The 20,215-nt window shown below is 35.7% G+C and overlaps 1 protein-coding gene across 1 annotated transcript in view; it reads right to left on the reverse strand.

Annotated features, from left to right (window-relative positions):
- The window catches only part of LOC129229718 (sushi, von Willebrand factor type A, EGF and pentraxin domain-containing protein 1-like), a 63,004-nt gene that overhangs the window by 42,258 nt on the left and 531 nt on the right, over positions 1 to 20,215 (reverse strand). Inside the window, exons 2-7 of the mRNA XM_054864082.1 lie at positions 18,391 to 18,597; positions 15,579 to 15,752; positions 14,521 to 14,694; positions 7,771 to 7,950; positions 6,059 to 6,147; positions 1,792 to 1,936 (exon numbers count right to left, since the gene is read on the reverse strand). Of these exons, the coding sequence (XP_054720057.1) occupies positions 1,792 to 1,936; positions 6,059 to 6,147; positions 7,771 to 7,950; positions 14,521 to 14,694; positions 15,579 to 15,752; positions 18,391 to 18,597 (969 nt within the window). The remainder of the gene's footprint in view (positions 1 to 1,791; positions 1,937 to 6,058; positions 6,148 to 7,770; positions 7,951 to 14,520; positions 14,695 to 15,578; positions 15,753 to 18,390; positions 18,598 to 20,215) is intronic.

The following is a 20,215-nucleotide window of genomic DNA, read 5'->3' on the forward strand; positions in this document are numbered from 1 at the left end:
ACGCAGTAATAAATACATTAGTAACACCTATAATAAAAAATAACCATGCGGCGCAGCGTTGAGAAAATTAATCATCCATGTGCCGCGAGAATTAAATATCGTTCAAGAGAAAGCCAAAACCTTAGGTGTGAAAATACACCGATCACAGCAACACCACGTGACCATGACGAATGAAATTTAAAGTTTCTTGGATTTCTCCGGGACCCCTTATCAGATCCAGAATAAATTACAATGGGACCATCTGGGAAGTATACCCTTCCAAACAAAAAAAAAATTTCAAATCGGTCCAGTAGTGCTGGAATAATTCGAAAATACACATAAAAAGCCGCGATACGAAATCATAAAATCCTTTTTTGAAGTCGGTTAAAAATCAATTACTGGTGACATACGCACTTTTCAAAATCAGCGACTCATTTAATTACGTTCATACTGATCGTTGTTACTGATGAAATTACCACTTTATTTAAGCATTTTTTAGAGGTTTCAAACTGCTATGCTGTCAATTGACAACATTTACTTGCAAAGCATTATCTTCATTCCTCTTTAAAACAGTATCAAATTAGTTCCAAAACTCCAGAGTTCTCACACTCTTAAGCCACGACCCATTTTGTAAAAACTGCCATTAGTGTATCAGTTTGCATTCTAATGAATTCATCAGAAAGATGTGATTACAGGTCTGTGATTATAGGTGGAAGAGTCCTTACAACGTGATTTTTCCAAACTAATTTGGTACTGATTTAAGGAGGGAGTGCTTATAAAGTAAATGCTGTGGATTGATAGATAGCATAACACCCTGAAATATCTGACAAATGTTCAAATAAAAACATAAAACAGTCAGTTTCGATATTCATTTCAAAAATATTCAAATGTAGCAACCAATTGGAGACACAATTTTCAACCTAAGTTTTGTGACAATTCGAGACAAAACGAGAATTGAATTTAATAGCAAATGAGCATTTACCCGAGATATCGTTACTTTTCTTGACAGTGAATGCGCACTGAAGTCGCGCAAAGATCTGGTTTCATAATATTTTTCAAATATGTTGGATGTTAAACAGGAAAGTGGAGTATTCAGCCAGGGATAATGGGATATAAAGCGGAACGTCTGGTCAATTTATCTTCACAATTCAGATAGATGAAGATGACAGCTGTTGGCTTAAAAGATACTGAACTGAGCAGTCTGAAGTACGATGATTGTCCGTAAAGTAAGTACAGATTTGAAGAGAAGCAAATGAAAACTTTTTTTTTTTTCAAATCAAACTTTGATTTGCATGAAAGAGTATACTTTAAACTGTATTCTTCGGACATGTTTCGTAGAGGGAAAGCAGTTTTTCTATGCTATCTTTATAGAAAGATGGCCACAGTGACGAGAGCCATTGTTAAACTCCCATTTCTTGTGTGGTCCTTGCTATCTAAGAGACTCTCCAAAATCGGTTTTCAAAATCAAGAATTCTGTTGTCAGGAGGTGCGCGAGAAAGATCGAGGCTGTAAGGTGTAAGTAATAGAATTCTTTCAAACTAAATTTTTGAATAGGGTTTTGAGTGACACCAACACAATCGCCACTTTTGACTATCACGTGGAAAAGTTGGTTTCCCACCACGAAAAATGTCAGAACAATAGTGGCAACTTAGTTGGAAAATAGTTTAAAACGTTCTTTCATGTAAAAATAAACTCTGTTCAGAAAAAATGACGGATGTGCTTTACTTCACAACGTTACTTACTTTCCGGACAGCCCTCGTAATTAATTTCAGACTGAATCCAAAATGTTTAAATATTTGTTGCAAAGATTACCTGGTTCGCAACGTGGATCGTCGGACCACCGTCCTTCTCTGCAAATAAACATTTTCTGCCAGTCTGTTGTGCCTGCCGGATCGTACCCTGAGTCACAATGAAGAAACAGTTTTTCTCCATCTTTTAAAAGCGTTCCGATGGCTATCTACAACAAACAAAATCTAAAATATACCTTTTGCTTATAATTTTAAATTATAAGCAAAATAATTTTAGTTATATTTTGCTTAAAATTTTTTTTGAAGATTTTCATATAAAAAAGAGCACTTTCGTTGTCGTATTATGTTTGCTTAACATTTTTATTAATACCACAGCACTTAATTGTTAATTTCATTTCATCAGAAATGGACATTCAAATGCAAACCATACAAGATGTAAATTTGGAAGTGAGCACGATACAAGGGAAGAAATCTGGAGAATTCAAAGCTATTGCACTTTGGCTTTCTCAGGAAAGTCATTTTGACCCAAAGTAAGCGTTATAGTACCGAGAATACATGGCGCTTACAATCGAGATAGTACTTTTACGAGGGGTTTAGTGCAGGGGTTCGCAACCTGTGGGTCCCGGTCCCTAAGGGGGTCGCGAAGCATTTCTTAGGGGGTCGCGACATTATCCCTAAATTAAAAAATGTATCATTGCATAGTTTAACGAGCTGATGTGTGCATCACATGACTTCCTTTTACTCCAATTTAATGTCATTTTCTCATTATTGGCAGTTTTAATGTGATTCAATAGTTTACTCTCTAAATATCACCAACAGCGGCCAAATTAAAACCAGATTTTAAAAAATAAATAAATAAAAATCGCCAAATTTGTCACCAAGCTGGCGACAAAACTTGGCGACCAAAAGACTGGCAATATATTGCCAAGTGTCCGCCAAATTATAACACCACTTGAGTTTACATAGAAATTAACAATGATTTCCACCAAAAATGGGCAAAAGACCCCCTTTAGAGCATTCGAATGCAACCAAAAAGGGAGATTCACAACTAGATTCCACTAGGAGTCTAAGTACCAAGTTTCAACTTTCTAGGACATTCCGTTCTTGAGTTATGCGACATACATACACACACATACGCACATACATACGTACATACAGATGTCACGAGAAAACTCGTTGTAATTAACTCGGGGATCGTCAAAATGGATATTTCGGGTGTCTGTACGTTCCTAGGCATATATCCACGTGTTGTCGGGTTGAAAAATAAACTCAACATTCATTCGGGGGTGAGCAAAATGGAAATTAAGGCCGATTTTTAGTGAAAATTTTTTCGCGAATACAATACTTCCTTTTTTGTAAAAGGAAGTAAAAATTAAAATACATAGAAAAAAATAGCATCATTTTGGAGTAGCATCAATACTTGAGCGCAGTGGCGAATCTAGGAGAGGAACTGTGGGGCTGTATCACCCCCCTCCCTGTACTAGAGTGGCTGATCGTCAACGTCCTCTACGATTATCTTAAATTTTGGTTTAGGGACTTCAATATCTGCAAAACTTCCGCGAAAGAGTACCGAATATTTCTCCCTCTATAACATCATCTAAAATTGTCTAAAATTTCGTTTTTGGAACTGCCATTCTAAATAGTTTCTTTGAGAGATTTTCTTCACCCCAAACCTTATCTTAAAAAATGTCCTGTAATTGCGTTCTTAGGACGTAACTTTGAAATATTCCTTGGAAGTGCACCGAACCCCAATCCGACCCCTAACTTCATCAAAAATAGCCAAGAAATAGTTTCTTAGGATTTTGATTTTGAAAACAATTCCTAGGGAGTGCCTATTGTCCCCCTTCACATCATTAAACATCGCATTAATTTTCCCTTTAAGCCCTTAAATTTAAAAAACAAAATCCCTCTTTTTTTTTTTTTTTTTTGTTGTTTTCAAAGATAATTTTATATTCAGTTTTTTTTGACTGAAATTTCGAAATATTTCCGCAATCCTTTCTCGCTCCATGTCATTAAAACTCTTCTAAAATTTCGTTTTTGGATTTTCAATTTCGAAAGAACTCCGGAGGCGAGGCTCCAAATCTTCTTTCTAATGTTTGCGAAGATGGCCTGTAATTGCGGTTCTAGGACCTAAATTTCAAAAAAATTTCCGGGGAAGGTAGGCTAAACGCCTTTCCTTCCCTTGACTTTAACAAAGATGATTACGGCAATTTATTTTTATTTTTGAAAAATTATAAAATTCTCCTCCCCTAAGGTGAAAAATTGTTTAAAACTTCATCTTTAGGAATTCAATTTCAAAAAATTTCAGAGGCAGAATCTTCGATCTTAAACCGTTCATAAAAATTTCTGAACCTCTTCTTTTCCTCCTAACTTCACCAGATTTTGTGTAAACTGCAATTTTAGAACTTCAATTTCGAACATTTTCCGGGTTAAGACCTTCGCGTATGTTACATTTACGACTATAGGTTCATATTATTAGGTATATTTCTTCACTTTTATAACCCAATTCTCTTAATTTGATTGCTCATATGCTAGTAATGACTCTCACCCCTCCAAGCAAAATTCTGGACTCTCCTTCTCCCTCTCTTGCTATACAAAAATTTGAAAAATATTGATGACTATCAAACCCCCTCCTCGCAAATTTTTGTTCTCGCGACGGCCTTGTTGAAAGAAATTGCCTTCATTTACTTCAATGAAAGTTGGAAAACTAAGACTATGTAAGATTTTCATGAGCTCAGCTCCTCCAAACAGCAAATCCTGCATTCGCCTCTGCTAAGACGCAAGATTTTTCAAAGTGTCAAAATGCATGTTTAATATTGTAGTGACTATCTTTTTTTTTTTTTAATTTTTACAATCTATTGTGTTTTACCCATAAAGAATAAATACCTCAAGCTCCTTGAGTTATTATGTCAAATATACATACACAATGTCTACTCATACAAACACACACAGATACACACACATACACACACAGAGATATACAGTCGAGTCCCGACTTACGCGAGAGATGCGTTGCAACATTCCTCGCGTAAGTCGAAATTTCGCGTTGTAGAAAAATGCACGCATTCAATTTTTTTTAGAAACATATCGAATTCTTCTATATATTGTTAAACACCCCTTAAACTGTTTTAAAGCATTATTAAACTATACATTACAATTTCTTACATAAAGAATTGAGCTTTTACTGTATTTAAAAAATGAAAAAAAGGCTGTTTTATTCAGCACAAAATACTTTAAGATGCACAAAATGGATGATCGATGGGAGGGAAAGACATAAAATAAAACAGCACGGTACGCATAGTATATAGTAATAATAAAATGATTTATATAATAGTATTGTACAATAGATATAGTAATGATATTTATGGGTTGAAAAATAAAGATGGTGATGATTTGTGCTTCATGATCTTATTCTTTTTTAATACATTTTTAAATACGATTGCTTAGTCTTTTCTTTTATAACGTTTCCATTTACGGCAAAAGCCTCTCTTCCTGATCTCTTTAATTCACAGTACAAGAGCAGCTTCCCTTTTCATAATAAATATTTACTTTGCTTACACTACTCTGTAAGCTTCAATATTGTGTGTGTGTGAAACAAAATTCTGAACTTTTACTAGTATCTTTTTGTTTTGACTTTTAATTGTATGTATGGAAGATTCACTCATATTTATTGTCGTGCTACCGTTGACGTTTTGTAGTTGTTCAAGCATACCAAGAATCTTAACCTTTTTTATTTTTATTTTGGCAGAAACTTCCTTTTTCTTCCCATGTTCAAACTTCGGATAAAAGAGTGCACTAAAGTGTCATTATATTTTATCAACTTTAATAATTAGAATGAAAAAAAAATAAATAAATGAAAGATGCTGAGTGGTTATTTGATGCATTAACAACGCGATGCGTAGACTAGTTTGGTGTGAGAGCTTTTGCTGTCATTGATACTAAAAAGGTGTAAGAACATAGACGACATCAATATTTAGTAGCCAATAAACGAAGCCGATACTTTCTTCCTAAAACATTCGTGTTGTCGATGAGGAATTCGCGTTAGCACTAAAATTCGTTGCTCGGGAAAAATTCGCGTTATAGCCATTTCGCGTAAGTCGAATCGCGTTGTAGCGGGAATCGGCTGTATAGTATATATATTGGAGGAAGACACATAGGGGGTCGCGGGTTGTTTAGTTGCCGAAAAAGGGGTCGCGACGTGAAAAAGGTTGGGAACCACTGCTTTAAAATGATACTTTACGTATGAGGTTTGATAAAGTATTAACGAAGCTCTGGCATTCTCTCAAAAACCAGTTTTGAGAAATAATATATTTGATGAAAAAATTTCATACCTTTTCAAATATTAGCTGATTTGAGTATCTACGTCTAGGCACGTATCTACCGATTCTACCATGGTCAACTTGAAGGGCTTTACATGGTTCTGAAAGAAAAAGAATATACAAATCTAGTATGAAAAATAAAAGCTTTTGAATTCATTTCTGGCAAATTAGTTTTCGCAATCGAGAATTGCAGCCAAGTTATAACCCCGAATTTCTGAGTATTATAATTTTGCTTAAATTTTAGTTTACCTCTTCAGATTTTTTTATCCAGTTCTTGGATTGAATAAGCATTATTGCATGGATTAAGTTGAAAAGATGTCAGACGAAAGTTTCATTTTTGCTTCAATGACGTGGCAGAAATTTTCTTGAGTTAAAGTTTGAAAGTTTTTTAGTTTTTAAAAATCCTTGAAGCTCGACAGAACTTTAAATTTTTTATGTCAAACAATAAAGTTAAATCTTCGATGAGTTTTGACTTAAAAATTTAGGTTTTGTGAATATTTTTTGATTTTACATTCAACAAAGGAGTCGTGTGACTGGTCTGATCTATCACAACGACAATATTTTACTCCTAAAACACCAGGCTGAAGTTGCAGTGAGATCAATAAACAATCTTAATATCTCAGCAAACTCTCGTAATTCTCAAGTTCCCACAACTCCTTTTATGTCTCAGTTTTTAATGCCAGAAAGCGGAAAACGCAGTTCATTAATCTGTTAAATTGAAATATTATTGATGTTATGCGCCATCATTTCATAATTTTACGGAATTGCATACGATAACTTCAAAGCTCCAATCAACTCTCGATAGCTCGAAGTCCCAAGGGATCGGCTAAATCGTTCGAGTTATTGGTAGTTCGAGTTATGTAAAGTTTTCACAACAGTCTCAAGAGTTTGGGCCCAATAAAAACTTCGAGATAAAGGAATATTCGAGTTATGAGCTTCAAGTTATGGAGATCCGACTGTATTTCAAATCTTTTTCTATACGAAATGAAAAAAAGGAAGACAATGTAAAAGGCTATCCTAAAAACGAAGGATAAAAAACCGTTGTCCATCCAAACAAGCGTAATGACCCACCCTCATCCCTTCCCGAATATACAACGTACCTGGACCTGGGCTCAAGTAGTTCTGCCGCCCTGGGCGATATTGACAAGTGCCCCCCCACCCCCATTGAATAATAATAATATAAAATAATAAATTAATGAAATAGAAAAACTAAAGTGAGTTTCTAGTTAAATTCCACACTGGGTTTTGCATATCCAAGCACTGGTACACACTTTAAGTTATCTTTTTCAACATTAAAGTAGTGCAACTTATGTCATTGTAACAAAAAGTAATATTTTCTAAAGACTTTTGAATCACGCAATTTGCCACCGCTATAATTAAATTGAATTTCTAGTTAAATTCCGAACTATACTTTGCATGTCCAAGCACTGGTATACAGTCTAAATTATTATTATTATTACTTTTTTTTTTGGCATTGAAGTAGTGAATCTTACTTATCTAGCTGAAACTGATATCCATACTTTAAAAAAGAAACTATTTCAACTTTGAAATTTACCGCCCCTAAAATCTGCCACCCTAGGCGACCACCTAGCTCGCCTACCCCAGGAGTCGGGCCTGAGCTGGACTAAAGCGTGTGGCATTGTTTCTACATGTTTTGTTGGATTCGACCAAGCATTGTTGCCAAGGCAAATGTTTCCAACCTTAGGTTGAAAGCTATTTCTTACCTAGGCATTCGGGTGCATCGACATTCCACTCCCCCGTCTCCTGACATTTTGCCTTCTCTGCTCCATTCAAAGTGCGTCCAGGGTCACAGGAATAGACGGCGATGCTGCCGATTTTAGGCTCCGCACCCAATAGCTCCACGGAGCCGAAAGCAGGAGCCTGAGGAAAGTCACATCGACCCTCTGCAAAGTACAACAATAAAGAATCTGTATCGATCCACATAAAAGTTGGAGGAAGTACCAAAGTAAAGACTAATGTTGACATGAAAATATATCGCATGAAATATATTATGAATTGAAATTGAACTGTCAATACAAGCCAGCTAATGGTGGAGTCAACAGCAAGGTGGAACTAGAGATCCTTTGTTGTTGTCGTCGTGTGCCAGCTAGGTTGGCAATTTGGGGTGCGCTGCTTCACTTTTCCAACTGTATCATAATTGAGAGTGAAGTCTGACTTCTACAGTACACACATGCCATAAGGATCCGTTTATAGGGTAAGCAACCGTTCACAGCACAGCAACGTATTCGCTCAAAGAAAGGACAAGAACAGGATAGAGAAAGCAAGTCCATGCATGAGCCAGGATTCGGACCTTCCTGTCACAGTCAGACTTCTCTGACCACTAGACAAGGCAGCGGCAGAGATCTTTTCTGCAGAGTGATTGAATATCGACTCGCCACTCATGGACATAACATGGCGCATTTGCCATTTTGTGTCCAACAGTTGTAATTCTTATTTTAGTATATCTTGTATTTCAAACTCTGCTCTGGAACATTTGCCTTGAAAACTCTGAAAGATTAATTGCTAGAACAGAAATATTTAAGGAATCAACAACTGTCTACGCAAAATGGTTGCAGTTGACCGAACGCTCTGCATAAAATATCCATAGGGAGTGTTTCCACGAGTAAATTTAAGGGGCCCTCTTCAGAAAATAATGCTCAACTAGAGGTTATGGCTTTATCTGAGTGTCCTGTATTCAACAGTATTTAAGGTTGGCCTAGGAGATATTTACAGTTCGGAAGAGAAAGAGTTACAGACACACAGACAGATGCTTACACCGTACAGATTAAAAAAATATCGTCTCGGTACCTCAGGTCTCGGGGCTCTTCCGTGCTTCATTTCTATTCTTTTCTACAAATTCCTTTTCCCTGAATGAATTAATGTATTCTTGCAAAAAATACTTACTAACAGGTACCTTCATGTGACTTGTGCAGGAGCACTACTATGGGAGATCACAGGATGTAGCTGTGACCTACCAAAAAACTACCTAAATTGGCACATTTAATTAACAGTATTTCAACATTTTAATTCTTAAATTCGTTTTTTTTTTTTTTTGAAATGCTATTAGTTTATCATTCGCAAAAATTCGAATTACATTCCGTAAATTCAGAATTTTGATTCTCGCAAAAACTGTAGTTCTTGGGCACCCCTGGTCATGTGTTTTGTGGGTTACAGCGATTCATCTTGTATTCCATTGATCAAAGTAATGCCTCTTACAAAACCTTTTTGCTTTTCCAAGCTTTCTGAATCGTCACAACGAATCTGAAATTTATCCAAGATCTAATATATTTAAATCTTGGTCGTTTTTCCCTCTAAAAACTTCTATTTTATTTTGCAAACTTCGAGATTTTACAATCCAAGCATAATATTTTAATTCTTCCATTTTCGAAGTTAAAAATTTTATGTATTGTTAAAAATCTTCATTTTGGGTTTGACTATACCTGTATTGCTGTTCCACACAGCTTTTACCAAAGCAGTGGAGAACCACCACAAAATCTTAAATTAATAACAGGAATACATTAAAAGTATACTGAAACACTAAAAATTTTGAGTAGCAAAAATATTTCGTTTTGAATCTAAATCCTTGAGCCGCTAAACCTCAAATTCAACTACTGTATCAGCACCTCAACGTCAATCATTCATGCTGGCTTGATAAACAATTTATTTTGACAAATTTTGGTTAATGAATTGAAGGGCTCGGGGCAAGAATGTGATATATGCCACATGATGTGAATTTTCAGTATAGGCCAATTTCCAACATATAAAAACATATGCAGAATTTTTCAAAGGTGTTACACATTCGATATTCTGCAATACTAAAACCAGATATGTTTCTCTCCAAATGACATAATCCATTGTCGTGTTTATTTCAATTTTAGTTATGAGAAACAAAAATTTTGATCGAAAAGTCACTCCTAGTGGCTTGTCACATTTCTGCCCCCAACCCTTCGATTGTTTAACGAACTCACATTTTTGGTTTTATGGGAAACATATGACCATAAAATTGAGGTACTACACGAATTTATTTGAATTTGAGAGGAAAGTGAAAAAGGTCAACTCATTTCAAAACCAGTTCGATTCAAATTATTTTTATCTGTAGTTGCAATGTAGACAAAACTGCTACTTTTAACAAGAAGACAAAAATCAAGTCGTTAAGCAAAGGTTATGCAAAAAAATTAATTTGAAAAAATTAAGTGGACCCAGCGCAAAATGCTTTTGGTCTTTATACATATTTTTTAATGGATTGTACTCGCATTTTGATACTGGAAGCCTCTTTTAAAAGTTTGAAAAGTGCTCTTAGTTACGAAATTTTAGTGATACGCCACGATTATTTATACCGCTAAATTCAAATTTTCAATCAATAACTAGCCACCATTGCAACTAGATTAACCACCTTCGGCTAAACTAGCGGCGGTCCTATGCCGCTATCTAAGTCGCAGTTTTTATGCAGTAGTTTCTCGAGTTGTACAGATGATCTTTAATAACAACCTTTAGGATTAAGGAAAGTTTTATATATTTTTTATCATACATTCGGAGCAGTCAGCAGCACTACCTGCAAAGACATTTGTGACCATACTTTCTGGATACTACACCATTTTCGGAGTGTACCATCTACTTCCCACAAAAAAAAATGTCATTTCTGAGATTATAATAATCAAGATTCCTGCAACTGTTGACATTGTTGACACACTGAGTTCCAAAATTCTGAAACTTAATCTTACTCATTTCAAGAATGAGGGTTCGAAAAATTGTTGCACCACATATGTAAATATTCTAACAGTTTCTCGAATTGAGAAAAAAACTACATCCTGTAAATGACAAACTGTTTAATTATGGAAAACAATCTTTTTATGTTTTATCATACACTTCGAGTAACTTTATCAAGATTTCAATTGGCGATTGATTTACAGAGTCTGCTATTGTTCGCTATTGCTTTTCAGGAATTTTAAACACGTACCCAGAAGTAAAAAGTTATGAATTAACTTTGAGAAATCAACGGTCCTTGAATTCAATTCATACCTTCATAAGTCATTCTTTAAAATATCCTTTACTGTAACGTTTTACATAACATTTAGTTCTAAAATGAAAAATATTAGCTTAAATTTACTTATTTGCTCGAAACAGTTGAAAATACAATACAAAACAAAATAGTAAATGCATTTCGTACTATATATCTCCTGGTGTGTTTTTTTAAGTATAGACTTAAATATATATAGCGATATTTCATGGATAAGTTTTTCACTCATATCTTGATTACGTAAGAAATCATATTTCTAAAACTGTCCGGCTAAGTTTACTTGTTAAACGAATCAAGAGGTAGCCATTATTCCAGTTGCAAACAGCAAACATTCCACGCATAATTCTCGTAATCGTCTTCTTCCCTTGTCTTTTTCGACCAGTCACATGAACAAAATCGCACAGGATTCCCCAGTACATCAAATTTGTCACTTGATCCAGAGTCAACAATTTAGGCGAAGTTGATCTAAAAGGTACTAGAATCGATCAGATGTTTCCTGCCGACAAACAAATCATACAGCAAAGGGGCTGTTCATAGATTATGTTACACTTTTTAAACATTTTTGACCCCCTCCCCCTTTTTGTGACACTTCACCTCACCCCCTCCCACGTTTGTCACATGTCACACTTTTTTTCAAACATGTTCCTTAAAAAATCGTCATGTTACACTTCTTGTTACCCCCTCCTTCCCTCTTGTCAGAAACTATCACATTTTCACGACCCCCCCCCCCTCAAAGCATGATATCATTTGTAGACAGCATTTTAGGCGCCTTGCTACTGACACATCTTTCAATGAACTTTGCAGGCTCATCTGGCAGAATACAAATACAAATGTGACGACCAGCAACAGGCTCTGGGCCCAGCTAGGCTGGTCCTAGTCAATTAATTAGTCCCCAATGAAGATCAATGGCCCTCTTAAAGCTATCCACTCCCTTGCTCATTACCGCCTCTTCCGGTAAGCTATTCCAAGTGCCCACGACCCTGCTAAAGTAGTAGTTTTTCCGGATTTCCAAGTTAGCCTGAGATTTAAATAGCTTAAAACAATGACCCCTTGTCCTACTTTCCCCGCAAAAATTTAATCCATTTACATCTTTCATTTTGATAAATTTAAATAACTGAATCATGTCTCCTCTGACTCTCCTTTGCTCCAGGCTATACATGTTAAGCCTATTAAGTCTGGTATCATAATCTAAATCTGAGAGTCCCCTTACTAATTTAGTTACCCTTCTTTGAACCCTTTCCAATACAAAAATATCTTTCTTCAGATAAGGCGACCAAAACTGAACAGCATACTCCAAATGAGGTCTTACTAAACTCCTATATAAAGGCAGAAGAACTTTCTTAGATTTGTTTGAAATAGAGGGTGTACAGTAGAGGCAATACGAGGTGTTCCAACAGATTACTGGGAGACCTATAGCTTAAGGTGGGCTCCGAACACTTTATTGCGCTTGCAGGCAGCTGTCAGAGCAAACGTATTCCGCCGTTCGGCCACGGGGACACTGAACCTTTCTCCATCCCAATTTAGGATAGAAACATGGTTCCATTTCAAGTCAAAGTTGATTAATGGAAGTTGAAAATTGACGAATATAATAAATAAAATAAATAATAATAAATATAACTAATAATTTCCATGGGCATCCAAGGCTCTGTGCCCCTGGAAATTATTAGCTGTATAATAATCTATGCTTCGTCTTTTTAGCTTCGTCTGAAGCTTCATCTTCTTAAACCGGAGGTCGTGGGTTCACTTCCCGCCGGTGGTCATGGTGTTATTTCCTTCTCTTGAGTTGTAAATCTTTCCTGTGTGCGTCCGGAAGCAAGGCGCTTTGTACACAGTCCTCTATGTATGTGAAGCTGTTTAGCTTATATATAAATAAATAAATAGTTTAGCTGGCTAAGGGGACATTCATTAATTACGTTAGGATGGTTTTGGCAATTTTTGACCAAAACCTACTCACATGTAAGGGTAAGTAAGATTTTTCACTCCCTTCCCCATTCTTGCATAAGATTCCATTTCGTTTTTCAGAATACTAAAACAACAAATCTTACATCACTGGAAGCGTTTATTAAAAAAATTTTGAAAACCTTTTGCGTAAAGAAATATTTACTAAAAAGTTGGAACTCAGACTGAAAGTTTTTTCGACAGTTTTTTGTATATGATGCGATATTAATTAAAAATAAAACATGCCATACACAGAGCGATTCTTTTGTTATATTTTACACCATTAATTCTTTGTAAAACAAATAAAAACAGCTCAGCCTAATATGTTTACATTCCAGACGCAAATGAAGTATGATACCTGCTAAACCTCTAATAGGGTTTGGCAGCGCAATTTCTAATATAAAATATAGACTAGAAAAATCTTACGTTCACATGGGTTTGACCCCCCCCCCCCAAAGTAAGGGTATGTAGAGATTTTTCTAATCCCTCCCCCTTCCTTCGGGACATTTACGTAATTAATGAATGGTCCCTAACACATTGTTTGAGGCGGCTAAAATTTAAGTATTTTACATAAAGAACTAAAAACGTGAGTTGGGAGAAAAAGAAACTTTCTAAAAAAAAGAAAGAGAGAGTTTTTCTTTGCTTACATAGTTATGATCAAAAACTGGGATGACAGTGACTGATCTACGAATTAGGAAAAAACAGGATTCAACTGTTCTTTTAGAAATACAGTAAAACCTGTAAAGTTGACCACCTTTTTAAGTTGACCACCTGTCTATATTGACCGCTTTTGTCAGGAACGGAATTAGTCCTATCTTATATAATGAAGGAAAACCTCTGTAACTTGACCACCTCTCTATCTTGACCACCTGTCTATCTTGACCACTAATGAACACCAAGTTTGGTTTGGGGTATTGTAAAAAACTCTTTGTAAGTTGACCACTTGGTTTATTTTTTTAAATTTTATTTAGCAAATTATTTTTTTTATAGCTTTCCAAGAATATTTTTGATGCCAGACCAGCATTTTACCAACTAAATGAAACAGCAGCATAACTAAATCTCCTTTTGAGTTTAACCACATGGGAAAACTACTAAGAACCCTTTTATTCTCCAAACTTGTTTTTCTTTTGTTGTTAAGTGAAAAATTTGTAATTTTTGATTAGCTATAAATTTTTAGGAACTATTAATATAAAATGAGTAACTTTTCATAAACAATAAGACTTTTTTTTGATTAATTTACTGAAATTTTAAATTTGCATGACACATTATACGTCATTCTGGGAAAATTATCTCAAAAAATATTTGAATAATATCTTAACTTATTGTTTCAAAGTAATGCTAAACAATGAAAGTGAGTTGAACAGAAAGAGTAGGTGTCAATTAGTCAAAAAATGAATACATGGTGCAAGAATTACAAAAAAAAAAAAAATTACCCCCTTTATAAGTTGACCACCTGTCTAAGTTGACCACCAAAGTACTGCACCGCAAGTGGTCAACTTATACAGGTTTCACTACTTACCATTGCATGCCCCCTCGGACCCGGTCCAAGTTCCATCTTCAGAGCAAGTTCTGGGTTCCTTGTTCGAAAGAATGTAACCTTTGTCGCATGTATAACGTAAAACAGATCCATATTCTAAGGAGGAATACACGGCTTGGCCATTTTCGGGATCTTTTGGACGGTTGCAGTTAATTCCTGAAACAAAGACATATGGTTGCATTCCCTAGTTCACTTAGAATAGGATGCATGACATATGATATTTTATGTATTCTGCTCATGCTTCAGTTTCATATTCCGGACCTATTTATGACCTGTCATAATTTAATATATTGTATTACAAAATCGTGCTATATTAGAATGTGTAGTTTTTTTTTTTTTTTTTTGTATGTTAAAAGAACTGCCTTTAATCGCAATCCTATAAAAAGAAGCAAAAGTAAATAGTAAATACCTTATACGCAAAACGCCAACTGAAATTGGTTCGATCGACTGTTCAGGTATATAAGTGAGGTTCAACTCGGACGGTAAATATGATCGTTTGCGTTATTGAATCAACTGATTATTTTAAGATTTTTGTGGATTTTCTTTTCTTTATCTTTCTCTTTACTAATAATAAACCTGAAAGTCTGTGTCTCTGGATGTCTGTTATGCGCATAGTGCCTAGACCGTTCGGCCGATTTTCATGAAGTTTGGCACAAAATTAGTTCATTGCATAGGGCAGGGATGAGCACCTCGAAGCGATTTGTAGAAAATTCAATTTTGTTCATTTTCTATATCAATTTTAAGACCTCATAGGGGCATTTACTTCCTCTGCAGCAGCAAATTACCATAACATGGAGGAGTAAATTACAATAACATGGACGAACAAATTACCATAACATGGACGAGCAAATTAGCAAAGCATATTGGCGAGAAATTCATCATCCATTATTTGTAAATATTCAGGCGAACCAAATGACCTTTTAATTTTCTACTATGGGCAAAGCCGTGCAGGTACCACTAGTTTAAAATATTTTTAATGACTTACCATACTTGTGTGATTATATGACGTTACGGTTAAAAAGAAACTTTGAAATACTCACGTTGGCAATATGGCAATTTCCCACTCCACTGCCCACTAGCCAGGCAAAACCTCTTGTCTGGGCCAATCAGTTTGTAGCCTTCATCGCACTGGAATTGAACTTCGTGGGGGAAAGTGAAAAGAAAGCCAATTTGTTGTGCATTAGGAACGAATCCGGGATCACCGCATGATCGAGCTGAAAGCAGGAGGGTAAAAAAGTTTAGTCCGGGATAAACCATACAATAGTGAAATTTATTGCTTTAATTTGAGCTAAAACATTTCCTTTTGTGAAGAAATTTTAAAATTTGTATTTAATGAATGCAACCGGAGAAACCTTAAGCCAGGGGTTCCCACCTCCTAAGGGCAAGGGTGTACCCCCTAAATATCGCAACCCTACCCCCCAAAAAAAAGAAAGCAAAGGACCCCCTTCCTAAAAAAGTAAAAAATATCCCCTCTAAACAACCCTCTTAAAAATTCCAATGGCACAGTCTGTGCCATGACCTCCCATCCCCCTAGGTGGGCGCCTCTGTTTTAAGCCCCTATAACCAAGAAGACATGAACTGAAGTTCTCACTTTGCGTCTTTTTAAATTATCCGCCACGTTCTATGTCTCTCTCTTTCCATAGTATTCTTTACTAATAATAAAGCAGAAAGTCTCTCTGTCCGGAGGATGTCTGGATGTCTGTAGGATGTCTGTATAATGTCTGGATGTCTGTGACGCGCATAGCGCCTAAACCGTTCGGCCGATTTTCATGAAATTTGGCACAAAGTTAGTATGTAGCATGGGGGTGTGCACCTCGAAGCGATTTTTCGAAAATTCGATGTGGTTCTTTTTTTATTCCAATTTTAAGAAAAAAAAACTATCATAAATTACGAAATTATCATAACGTGGAACCGTAACATGGGCACAAGCCAATTGGCGAGATACGAAATTATCATAACGTGGAACCGTAACGTCGGTACAAGCCAATTGGCGAGAAAATTCACCATACATTATTTGTAAATATACAAGCGAACCAAAAGACCTTTAATTTTTCTATTACGGGCGAAGCCGTGCGGGTGCCACTAGTAAGAAATAAGAGCAGTGAATGCTTTTATTTTAATGAACAGTGAAATGTGTAGCGAAAATTTAAGGAAACTTTTTTTTTGTGTGGTCTAATGCTGAGCTGCTTTTCAGAAACCCCAAGATTGAAAAAAAATCATTAATTGAAAGAAACAGAGTTTGGCTGTGGTAGAAGCTACACTTCGTATGACGGTGGTCATGGGTTCGATTCTCACCGGTGTCCTGATTTGTGCTATTTTCCCTCCATGTGCTGTAAATCTTTCCTTGTGTTTGTGTTGCCTGAATCTGTAAATAAGGAAGTCCAATGAATTTCTTAAATCCTAAGGAAGTTTTTTTTTTTTTTTTTTTTGTCATATTCATGCTCAGCACTTTGCTTTCATTTGAATTTAACTACATTGATTCTAGGAAGCAGAAATTTTATGGAAATGTGTTGTCCAATATTAATCACTATAGTTATAATTTTTACATGAATGTTAAATCGTAGATTTTGATGTTTTGACCTCAACCGAGCAACGGAAAAAGCTCACTTTCTCAACTTTATGCTTGTCCCCTAGTTCGAAGAAGTTCGTTCGTCAGCACATTTCTTGTAGACATGTAATTCTTTTCTTAAGGATAGACAAACTAAACATGAATTACACAAAATACACCGCCAGCTCAGTCATTCCATCCGAGGACTGCAGCTTCGTGCTTATTAGCACTCATCAGTTCGGAATAGGAAGTGTCTGAGCTGGGGGTGGAAAACAACCAAAAAAAAACATGAATTCATTGCATTTTCTCGCTGTTATACTAGTTAAAATTTTGTTAATTTCAAATCGAAATATGAACGAGATGGTTTGTGTTTAACGAGAGTGTTACAACCAATGATATTTAGACAGCTGTTAGAAAATGTAGATGTAATCAATGATGTTTTGGAGTCAAAATGGGCTTGCATGACTTCATGTTTCATTAAGGCGACTTATGCTTAATAAGAGTTACCACGAACTATTTGCCAGAGAAGCCTGTGAATACACTTAACTTACCTATTAAAAATGTTTGTGGAGAGAAAAATACTCAGGAGTTAAGTACAAAATGTTCACGATGATGTAAATTATTTCTTGGGTTTAACCAAAGGCAAAAATTAGATAAAATAAGTAATGAAATTTTCAGCTGGAATAACTACTAATTGTTTCGATTAAAAACATATAATTTCTCTATCTTCTACTGCACTATAGAAACAGAGGGTTTAAGTAAAGTTGGATTTGTGGTTTTATAGGGTATCCAATTTGACACCGAGTTCCTACAAATAGTTGCAATACTTTTCTATTTTTCATAGTACTGTAAGCTGTAGAGCAACAATTATCTAAACTCCAATGAAAGGAACCGTCCAATCATCTGAACATACCTTTCCCTCTCATATTATTACGACTGAGCAAGCAGACTCAAAAATATTTCTCCAAGTATGAATGAATAAGGGGTACGGAAAATAAGAGAATCGAGGTCAAGAAAACAGAATTTCAACAATTGTCTGTCCAAAGCCTGGAGTGGCTGGTCCTAAGCAAAATTCGATTAAAAAATATATTTTCTATTTTGAAACTAAGTGTTAAATCCCTTTTCATGTAGTCTGAAGCGTATAATTGAAGTAAGTTCCAATAATCTGAACTTATACTTTATCCGAACTTAGACCGGTCTCGACCACTAAGTAACAATAAAATTAGAATCTTAGGGTTTTTTCCACGGTACGAAAATAAAATTGAAACACAATGCTTTGAAAGTTAGTGAAATTTAGAACTTACGCATGCATGTAATTTTAGGCTCAGTCCACTCAGCCCGCTGCTCGTTTTCCACCAGAACGCATCGAGAAGACTTTAGATTTCCTTCCGTAAGATACCCAAAATCGCAAATGTAGGAAATCTCTGAACCCACCGGATGGTCATCTTTGGTCACGTTTGGTTGGGAATGCTCGACTTCCAGTGGTGGACCACAGATTGGATCATCTAAATCTAGAACAAACGAAAACATGTAACACCTACTCAGGGGCGTGCACAGGGAGGGGGGGGGGCTAAGGGACAACTGTTGGCCCGGGCCCGAGCCTGAAGGGGGCCCAATATTTTTAAAACTAGGCGTAAAATATAGGGGTAAACAATATGAAGGGGGCGAAAAAGTCATTTGTAACGGGCCCCAAAATTTCTGTGCATGCCCCTGCACCTACTATGGCACGCACTTGTTGATTCTTATTATTTTCATTCACTCTTGAATATGAGGTTTATCAAAGGTTAGCGATCAAAATCTTTCATCAAATCTCTTTTTATCAAAAGTAAGCAAAAGGAGCTTCGGTAAGTTTAAATCACGGGACGCGTTGAACCGTTTAGGCTAACTTTGAATCAAGTTGGTTAACTTTTCACGATTGTATATATTTTAGTGTAGTTTTGCTTCAATAGAAATGTAGAAAGCCTTATAATGCACTATGTTCGCAAGGGTATAACACATTTTCATTGATTATCAAGAAGGCCGGATACAGACTATCGTTTTAGGGGGGTTATGTTGAGGAACGACCCCCTCACCCCCCTATGAACGAACCTGCGGTTTTGGGTTAAAACTCTGAATTGCTTGGTGTCAATAAATAAAAGTGCACCAAATTGGCCAGGAATAAGGCATCTAATAGGACATAAAACGTTACTAATTCATTTCATAAGCAATCAAAATAATTAGTATTTCAAATAGTATTCAATTTCAAAAATGATTAATGAACTGAAAATATTACAGACAAGTGCCCATACTTGGACAGTTTTGAAGTTTTACCTTTAGTAGCATACGTATTAATCATATGTTTTCCATTTGAACGAAGTATTCTGTTTTTAGGATGTGGCAAAAGCTTTTGTCTCGACTGTCTTTTCTTCCATAAGCTCATTTCTTTTGCATTGAAAATGGCGTCATCTTATTTCGGCATTCCTTGTAACGCCGAAATACTTGCCTGCAGTAATCTGCAATTTGTTCTTTTTGACGTTGGTATTTATTATTTTACATTTATGATCATCAGAATAGTCATTATTTTAAAATTTTTGTATCGATACTTTTTTCTTAATACAATTATACACTTTATTCCCACAATATTTTTATAGACACTATTTATGCCTTAGTATTCTAACTTGGAACAGTGTCCCAAGTTTGGACGTATTTGCAATTTCTCAAAATTATGAATAAATTAGTTAAGTAGAAATGAGTTAGCCCAAATAAGGCACATGTACATAGCTGAGATGAATTGAGAAACAATTTCAAACTAATGTTGCTCAGTTAGCGTAAGTAACCAAAGTTCTTTGCACAGTAAAAATCGCATATGTTTTCGAAATTTTCAAAACCATTAAACTAGCCCGTATAGTTAAAACATCATAGTTTAGCTCACGTAGCCTGAAATGATAACTATTCATTTATTCTGTAACACCATTTATTTCTTACTGGTGAAACACTGATAGATGTACCACCCCTCGAAACTAAATTAGGGAAAATGTCTCAAGTTAGGGTACTATCCCAAGTACGGGCACTTGACTGTACTAAAATCGTTCACATTTTGTTCATAAACTGTTTGAACACAATGTGGACGGTCACTATTGTCAACGGTTA

The sequence above is a fragment of the Uloborus diversus genome, chromosome 9 (assembly GCF_026930045.1).
Source record: "Uloborus diversus isolate 005 chromosome 9, Udiv.v.3.1, whole genome shotgun sequence".
NCBI classification, from domain to species: Eukaryota; Metazoa; Arthropoda; class Arachnida; order Araneae; family Uloboridae; genus Uloborus; species Uloborus diversus.